General features: G+C 34.6%; 2 protein-coding genes across 2 annotated transcripts in view; one reads left to right on the forward strand and one right to left on the reverse strand.

The window, feature by feature from the left end:
• Positions 1-4,589: 4,589 nt before the first annotated feature.
• Positions 4,590-7,742, forward strand: LOC112521134 (syntaxin-22-like). The gene is made up of 7 exons (XM_025129829.1): positions 4,590-4,956; positions 5,342-5,435; positions 6,346-6,485; positions 6,645-6,716; positions 6,958-7,115; positions 7,199-7,299; positions 7,450-7,742. Exons 1-7 carry the CDS (start codon positions 4,760-4,762, stop codon positions 7,513-7,515), a joined length of 828 nt encoding a protein of 275 aa, XP_024985597.1. The 5' UTR covers positions 4,590-4,759; the 3' UTR covers positions 7,516-7,742.
• Positions 7,743-7,820: 78 nt separating this feature from the next.
• LOC112521724 (probable xyloglucan endotransglucosylase/hydrolase protein 30) overlaps positions 7,821-10,018 on the reverse strand; it is a 4,266-nt gene continuing 2,068 nt past the window's right edge. Inside the window, exon 4 of the mRNA XM_025130720.1 lies at positions 7,821-8,492. Coding sequence (XP_024986488.1) covers positions 7,985-8,492 — 508 coding nt within the window. The 3' untranslated portion in view covers positions 7,821-7,984. The remainder of the gene's footprint in view (positions 8,493-10,018) is intronic.

Raw genomic sequence — 10,018 nt, forward strand, 5'->3', positions numbered from 1 at the left:
TGAAACATTTCAAGACCTGAATACTATTATTTCATTGATGAAAATAGTTTTGTGGCTCCTAATAAAAATGAAATTAGTTCGTTTTTGAAACATTTTGAAAACTATATAACATGGTTTCATTAATAACATTTGTTTTACGAATAAAAACAAAACAATATATTCAAAATCTGGAAAATATCACAACTCTATTATTAATAAATCAGTAACTACTTGTGATTTCATAAGAAATAAATCATTACCAATAGACTGTGTAATTGATGTAGTATTTTTAAATTAATAAAAGAATATAAAATATTAATGATAATATTATATATTAAAATAAATTGATTTATAGCTTCCTTAAAAACAGTTATTATATTTAATTTTTCATATTTAAAAATAATTAAAATATTACCAAGATTAACCAATACAAAGTAAAATGACATGCATACCCTTATTCATTAAAAATAAAGAGAAAAACATTGAATTATTCTATTGGTTGATGATGGTTTCTATAGTTTGCATGAAATAGACGGTTTACAATCCAACCCCCTCTCTCTAATAATAATAATAATAATAATAATAATAATAATGGGGAGGGTTCAAAGGAGAAATATAAGAAAGTTGTAGGCATTTTGAAACATTTGTATAATAGATACCAATAAAGCACTATTAGATTCACATGTTCATATATGAATCTCAAACTAATTTATAATCTCGGTTATAAATTCTAAACTGGTTCAGTTACCCGTTATGATTAAAATTCATATGTGAATCTATATTAAGATTCAAATGTGAATCTATGTTAAGATTCATATATGCACCTAAATATTACCATATGATAATAGTTTGTTAGTATCTTTTGTGTTTGGTTACATTGACCAATGAAAAACATCAATGTTCGTATCCACATATGAGATTTAGGCAAACGATGTTTAATTCGATTCGTAGATTTTTATAGAAAAAATATGAGATAAATTAGGATATTTGATTTCTTTTCAATAGTCATCTTAATTAGTGAAAAAAAAATACGTTGAAATCAAAAATTTGAACAAGTGCTCGAGATTGTTTCTCCAATTCTTAACATTTTTATGTATCTCATTTAAACCTAACAGACTAACACTGTGTGTGTGCATGCGCACGTGCGTGCACGCAGAAGCAAAGCTAGAATATTGATGTAGAGGGAGCTGAAAATAATGTAACAAAGTCATGGGGTTTGTTGTTTGCAAAATCATCTTAAAAACTATCCTTTTGTTGAATATTTTTCCATATGTATAGCTATTAAAATTCAAACAAATTATAATTTTTCATTATTTACAGTTACATTTAAGCAACTTTATTTAATTACAGCCACTGCTACAAATTTGGTTTTATAGGACACCTAAACTTAAATGCTTAAGCATCCTAATAAAAAACTTTATTGCACGTAAGTTTATAGGACCAAAACCAAAAAATGGCATGTCTAAAAGTGTCACAATCTCAATATCGATATCATCAAGGTCTTTGGACTTGTTATCCAGGACCTTCCGCCATAGTTAGGACAGTCAAACCAACTCTCATACGAGCTCCCGATGGTTCATTCATCTGACCGTAAACTAGAGTCACTTTTGGTTCTGCAATATTTTGTTCATTAATTACTCCAAATTCTTTCATTTCCATGTGAAGATCATTTTCTTCACGAGTCCGTTCACCGACTCCTCCAAATACGGATATGCCTCCGTGAGCTTTGACAATATTGTTAATCAATTCCATATTGGGTCGGAACAAGTTGATAGGATCCCCCTTTTTACGTTCTCATGTTATCTGTGTGGCGACATGGTGGCGAAAAAAGAAAAGAGAGAGATAGGGTTTCTCTCGTTTTTTACATAGTGGTCCCCCTAGGTCATTTATCCTCACAAAGAAAACTAAACGGGATTCATCCCATCGATGAATTATAAATATGATATTACTTAGAAGCAATACCGATCAATATGATCTTGGATCATGGAATAGTCATCTTGAGAATATTCCTATTGACAAGAAATTATCTACATAATGAAATATGTATTACAAGCACTAAGAGCTATAGCTCAGTTGGTAGAGCACTTCGTTCACATGCGCACCAATGTTTTCCAGGGGAGTCCATCATGCAATAAAAATTTGATCTTATTGAGAATCCACAATATGACTTTTTTAGGCGTTTCAACAAATTTTTTATGACGTTTTGTAAATAAAGTTTTGTATTAGCTAATTTATACGATAATATTTGAAAAAAATGTCTTACAAACAAAATTGCCCTGTAAAAATATGGGTTTATGAAATTGTCTTATTAAAATAACTAATAAGACATTTTATTTAAAAAACATCTTAAAAAAAACTTGTTAAAACGTTCAAAAACATCAGATAAACTCATTGTAACACTTTTAAATATGACGTTTTATAGTTTGCCCCTATAAACTTAAGTCATATAAAGTATTTTATTAGGACGTTTAGACATATAAACGTCCTATAAAACCAAATTTGTGATAGTGAAAGTATTAAATTAAACTACTTAACTAAAGTTTAGACAATTAAATTTTGTAGACTTTTGTCATTTGCATAAAATAACCAATTACGAAAAACTTGTTTATTTGGAATTATTTGGTGCAAAAGATAAGCAAGCTTAAAAGCTCACTTATTGTATGGATACATGTTTGGATTGATATAAACTAACTTATTGAAACGCTAGTTGAAATAGTTTAGAGAAGGTTTTTGTCACCTTTTTCTATTATAGCCCTCATTTTTTTTTAATTTATTTGTAATTGTAAGTACAAATAATTATTAATAAATAAAAATAAAAATTAATTGTTACTACTAATATTAGGGCTTCTTGTTTTTTCAAAATTACCTCTTAATACATCCGAAGTTTGATTCGTTCAGACGTTTGGGTATTAAGAGCGTTTGTTTTATTTTTAAAATAAAAGATCAAAAGCTCTAAATGCCCTCTAAAATTTTAAATGATAAATGTATCCCTTAATACCTGCTAATCCTAATTCGCCCTCTATCACATGGTTCATATTTTGAGGGTTCAAAGAAATTTGTTAGCAAAAACTATTCATCTTTTATACTTTTGTAAGAAACTATTTATCTTTTATATTTTTTGCACTAATTTGACTGATTCAAATTTTAGACTTCAGACATAAGAACAAACAATCTTACTGATCCAGATTCCACACTTCAGAACCACCTCTTATAAATCAGAAGTGAAATCAGACTTCAAACACATCTTAAAAAATAAACGCCACCTTAGTTTAGTTTAAAATATAGAGTAAACTACATTTATGGTCCTATGGTTTATAAGAATCATCAAAAGTGATCCATAAACTTCAATAACTATAATTATCATCCCTACTGTTTACATTTTGCGCTAAAATTGTCCATGATCACTTACTCCATCAAAAACCCAGTTAAGTAAAGGGTACTTTTGTACTTTTTCATTTATTTATGTCTTTTTATTGTTTTTATCATTTTATTGTTTTTGAATTTTTAGTTGTGTAAATCCCTCACTTCCAACCACCATAGGGACCAAAAATTGGTGGCCTTCTCCGACATCTACCACTTTCGTGACCTCATCCGGTCATCTTGTCCGACCTAAATTAAAACCGAAGCAAAACCCAACCTAAATCACACCTAAAACCCAAATTTAAAACCAATCAAAATCAAACCTAATAAAAAAATAAAAAACTAATCGAAACAAAAATCAAAGATGAAGAGGAAGAGAGATCGACTTTGCTTTGCATCCTCAATTGTTTTGACTGTCTTCTTCCTCCACATGTGAAGAGGTTGGTGATGGATTGCTTTGAGTGTTTTTCTTTCTGGAAATCACAGCAATAGATGAGGTTGGTGATCGATGAGGGTGTTTGAGGGAGAGATCAAGGAGAGTGTCGATGGAGATGGTGGTCAATAGTGAATATGGGAGAAGGGAGATTGGTAGTAAGGGGTTCATAGGGACGAACTGGGTGATGCTGGAGATGGCATCCTCACCTGTCGCCGGAGTGTTTGTTTGGGACAGAGATGGAAGGGGAGGGAGATGGGTGATGGCCAATGGGAACAAAAACACAAAGAAAGAGAGAGTGGCGGTTCACCGTGCTCACAGATGGGGGTTCAATGGTCAAAGGAGACGACGTTGGTCATCGTAGACAACCGATGTCTTGGTTGCAGATGTGTGTGTACATATATATATATATATAGAGAGAGAGAGAGAGAGAGTAAATTACAATTTGGTCCCTGTAGTTCAAACAAAATTGCATAACTTGTCCCCACAAAGGTAAAAAGACAAAAATAACCCTAACTTAACGGAAAAAAATTAACGTAGTCAAGTTGAGAGACGATTTTCAATGTAAAATGTAAACAATATGGACGATAATTGAAATTATTGAATTCTAAAGACCACTTTCGATGACGTGTAAATCACAAGGACCAAAAATGTAGTTTACTCCTAACATACATTATGTTTTACACCATTCGTCCTACCAAATAACCAGTGTTATCTCTTGGGCAGGCACTATTGACGTGTCCCTTTCGGTTTGACCTTCACGCGCCGGCGTCAAAATACATACAACCAACTCCCCCTTCTAAAATCATTTGCTTTTGCCTCGATTCTCTCCCAAATTTCCGCCCTCTTCGTGTCTTCAACAATCAACCCACGCTTCGATCGTCAAAAACTCCCGTATTTCTCACCCCTTCCGATCGAGACCCTCCTCGATCGATAGGGTTTCATCTGATTCGTCAATTAAATTTTAGGGTTTATTTGAGGGATAAGATGAGCTTTCAAGATCTTGAAGCGGGTCGACCGCTCAATTCAAAACGAGTTGGATACACCAATGGCGGAAGGCAACAAGATCCCACCCAAGCTATTGCTTCCGGAATCTTTCAGATCAATACCGCCGTCTCTACGTTTCAGCGCCTAGTCAATACCCTTGGTACACCTAAAGATACCCCTGAGCTTCGAGAAAAGCTGTACGTCTTCTTCTATAATCTTATCTTCCATCATCGTCTTCTCAGTGTTGGTAATTGGATTTGTTCTAAAACGCTTTGTTTTTGTTATATAATTTCTCTGAATTATCTTTCTGGTGAATAATTATTGGTACAATTTGGTAATTGAATCGAACCACCTCTGAATTGCAATTGCAAAGAGAACATGTAAGTTATGGACTGAAATGGTTATAGAATTCAAAGGCATTCATGGAGTTGCTCCTAATACCTTTTTTGATGAACAGATTAGCTGCTATTAATGTTTAAACCAAAGAAAACGTTAATCGCTATCAATTTGTTTAGATGGTATTTAATTGTTATTAATTATTGATGATTCTCCTTTTGCTGGTTTTGTTTACTTAACTAATAGGCATAAAACAAGACTACATATTGGGCAATTGGTGAAGGATACTTCAGATAAACTCAAGCAAGCCAGTGAGGCAGATCACCGCGCCCAAGTAAGCGTAAGTTCCTTTTCATGGTTTTGAATTCTTTTAATGGTTAATGATAATGTTGTAGCTTTTGTGTTTGTAATATGGTTTTAACTATAACCCATTTGTATCATCGGATGTACATATCTGTTGCTTTCTTTGCTTTACTCTTAACCATTTCTTGACTTTAAAGAGGAGAAAAGATTTGATTTGGTTTCTGTTTCATAAGTTGTCAAACTTTCAGTTTGTTGCTTTTGTTGGTTTCTTGTTCATAGTTCAAGAAGTTTCCATAGCCACATGTGGACTCACGAGATTGATTACAGTGGGTTTGTAGGTTGCTTCATGATTATTGTTTTATGTGCATACACTTGCTAGTTGGAATACATTTGAATGCTTCCGGCTTCATAGCATGTGATTCTTGGATTGATAATTTTATGCATAGTAAGTGATTATAGCAAAATATATCTTTCCTTTGTCTTAACACGGAAATGTGCACTCTGGGTATTTCTGAATACCACATTTAGAAACCCATCTACTCGGAAATTTGGACACAAATGGAACTGTAGTGCTGGGATCTTGGCTGGAAACACATGATATTTTAGTAGGTAAATGAATGTTCCAAAATGGAGAAAGAATTATCATATGCCACGGAAGATGGATTGTTACGAACTATATAGGCATGCAGGTATATACTTCATAAGAAACTTGTCTAAAACTACCTATACGCGATAAGGGTCAGGTTATTGATGTGAGAAGGATCCAAAGTTCTAAGACAGATAAGAAATCATTTGTCTAAATTTATTAACTATGCAGTCGACCATTCTTATTTACTTTCGGCAATTTCATCTTTATAAAGCTTTCTACTTAGATGTATATCGTAAGACACATCTTTATTTTCTCCCTTTTTACGGTGGATTATTTTGTGTTTTTTGCTTTCATGCAGGCCAGCAAAAAAATTACAGATGCTAAACTTGCAAAAGATTTTCAAGCAGTTCTAAAAGAATTTCAGAAGGCCCAGCGCCTTGCAGCTGAAAGGGAGACGGCTTACACTCCTTTTGTTCCTCAAGCTGTTCTCCCATCAAGGTAAATTGTCGGGCAATTAATAGCTACGCAAATAGGTTTGGAAGTTTCTTTAAATGTGAATACGTGTAGGAAATTGACCAAAAGCATAAATAAACTTGTAAACTTTTGCTGGTTTTGATCTAGCTACTGCGGTCCTGCTTGTTATGCTTTTATGTGCAGTTATGCAGCCAGTGAAATGGATATAAGCTCGAACAAAGGTCAGGAACAGCATGCCCTTCTTATGGAGTCTAGGTGAGCTCTACTTGCACTTTGTATATTTGATATTTTCCCAACATGGTTATAAAAATCAAGGATGGTCGACGATCTGATATTGGGGTTCAAACTATGGGATCTTAATAAATTTCTTGATTCATCTATATTTATATCTTTGATATTTTTCTCTATTTGATGTTTTAATTCTTTTTCCTATATATAATTCACCTTATAAAACATTCTTGTTGCAATCCTTTATCCCTCATTTTTCTGTCTGCAGGCAGGAGGTTTTGCTGTTGGACAATGAGATTGCATTCAATGAGGCTATTATCGAGGAAAGGGAACAAGGGATACAAGATATCCAGAACCAAATTGGTGAGGTAAACGAGATATTCAAAGATCTTGCTGTTTTGGTTCATGAGCAAGGAGCTATGATCGGTAAGTACTTCATTTCTCTTTTCTCACTTCTTTTTTCCATCTTAATGGTGTGTATGTGAGACACTGGAGCTGCTCTTCTTCAGATGACATCGGCTCCAACATCGAGAATTCTCATGCTGCTACTGCACAGGCAAAAGTCCAACTTTCAAAAGCATCCAAAACCCAAAGGGCAAATTCCTCCATGGTAAATCCTTGTTAATATTTTTTGGTTGTTACATAATTCGACTTAGTTGGCATAATCTGGAAATTTGCATTAGCTTTTGGACATTTCAAACTATTTATCGTTCTCTTTGAGCTTCAAGTATGCTCATTTTATAGCTTTGTTTCCATGCAGACTTGCTTGCTTTTGGTGATAGTCGGGATCGTCCTTCTCATTGTGATCATAATCCTTGCAGTTTGACCTCAAACCGTGTGCATATAGATAAAAGCCGAAGCTTGTGTATGGGTCTGAAGCAGATATGCTCCCTTTGAGCATCTTGGCTTCTACTAAGATTGATTTCTCCTTTGTTCCATAGTGTGATAACATACTTGAAAATTATATTTGTTTGCAGGGATTCTTTCTGTACAATCAACAAATTTTCTATGTTTCTCTTTCTTTTCTTAATCTGATGTTGGTTTGATTTGCGATTACACTTTACTTGTATCCATGCAACCGCTCCTTGTCTTGCCCATACCATTAAACCCTTCAAACCTTACCCAAAACATGATAGACTTGGTAAGTTGTTAGGTAAGAAATCCATGGGTTTAGAGGTTAATGATTTCACACATATTTTTGTAACATTATTGGTATTTTGTAAAAGGAAATTTCATAACAGAAGAGGTTAAAGGTGTGAGACTATACAAGATTACAAGTACCTTGGATATGTGGGCTAATATACAGCGGTCATATTGCGCGGCCGCCGTGTGCCTCGACTCCGATGCTTCCGGTGAAATCGTTGGCGATTCTTTAGCCTTCCAGTATTCTTAAACAACTCTTGTTCAGAAGAAATTAATGGGCACTCCGGCAGTGGAGAAGGATATCTGAGCCGGTCATAACAGTAACTATAGTACATATACTTTTCTCGGAACCACTTCTTGGCTTGACGCTGCCGTGGAGTGATGGTAGCAAATTCGGAGGATTCAAGTTCGTCGATGGCATCAAGGCAGTTGGTTGAGGTGGCATCGGTGGGGTCCACGGGACAACCCTGGAGGACAAGGTCCCGAAACTCACAAGTAAAGGGTTCGAATTGGTAGTCGACTTTGTGGCGGCCACCATTGGTGGCCCACGAGGAGGCATCCCATATGGTGGCGTACGATGACATAGGCTTTGACGGGTAGTCACCTCCCATATTCTCGTCACGCAAAATCTCCCTTATTGGGATTTCATCCACGTAAAATCTGAAGAAAACATCATACAAAGAAAAATTAAATTAGAAATAAGATGTATCGTTTTGTTGCTGATGCATTTTAATAATTCATAAAGTACCATTCGCACGTCTGAATCCCTGCCACTAATGGAATGAAAAATCCATTAACTCAATTAAATAAGGGGTATTTTAGTTTTTTTCACATTTTTTTATCTGTATACATATATGCATGTGTTTATTTACACATACACCTACATATGTATATATACACATACGACGAAGGATCGCGTGAGAAGCGTAAGAAGAGATATGAGCTATTGATCACTTTTAATCTCGTACCCACCTATGAATTGTGCTTTAGAAGTAAATTGATCTGGTTAGTGTTCATATTCAATTAGAATCGATTCAAGGATGAAGATTTCTTCTTACGCTTTTCAACATAATAAATCCCCTTCTCACCGAAACCTAACCCATACACCTATACACATACCTACATAGGCAAAGGATCATATGAGAAGATAAATTATTATGAGAAACATAAGAAAACATCTGAACTCTTGATCACTTTTAATCTCATTCTCACTCATGAATTATACTTTAAAAATGAATTAATCTGGTGCATTCAGTGCACCTCATTAATGCTGACATTCAATTAAGGTTGATGCAACGGTGAATTCTCTTCTTATACTTTTCAACATAACTTTCCTTCACACCATAACCCAACCCCACCTACACAAATACAGAAACAGCTGCCACACATACACACAGCGTCAGATGAACACCTCCCTCACCTCCATCCACCACCTTTCTCCCTTTGGTGACCACCAACCACCTCTTCCCTCCTTCAAACACGTTATCCATCAGCTGCAACCACCCATAACCGAAGAACACTTCATCCGCTGTTTTCGGATTGCTTTTTTTTCAAGATTTTTATGGCTTGGGAGATCAATTTGTGGGTTTATAGCCATTTAAGGTGATGTGTGTGTATAACAATGGTAGTGTGTGTGTTTAACAATGGTTTTGTGTTGTGTATGTTTAATGGTTGTTGTTTGTATGTGTATATACGTGTGTAGGTGGGTTTTGAAGGAAATAGTTGTAAGTGGGTGGAGATGGTGATGGAGAAGGGTTTGGGACGAAGGCAATGGTGGAGGTGGGTGGAGGTTAGAGACAAAGCCAATGGCGCGTGTATATCTATACTATATTATAAGGTATGAGAAAAGTTCATTTGAGAAGTGTTAACCATTTGAGAACTAAAGAAGTGATCATCGCTTTTCATTTGGTCGATATTTGCAATTTTGACTGTGTAACACTTGATAATTTCTCGTATGGGTATACGGAAGATAGATGAGTAGTTTCATAACTTGTACAAATAAGCGGCAAACGAGTTCATATGTGAATCCGTTAATTAGTTCATATATGAATCACACAGGTTCATATATAAATCAGTTAATTAGTTCATATATGAATCACATTAATTTATATGTGAATCAGTTAATTAGTTCATATATGAATCAATTAATTAGTTGATATGTGAATCACATTAATTTATATGTGAAT

The sequence above is a fragment of the Cynara cardunculus genome (genome assembly GCF_001531365.2).
Source record: "Cynara cardunculus var. scolymus isolate 2C chromosome LG 11, CcrdV1, whole genome shotgun sequence".
NCBI classification, from domain to species: Eukaryota; Viridiplantae; Streptophyta; class Magnoliopsida; order Asterales; family Asteraceae; genus Cynara; species Cynara cardunculus.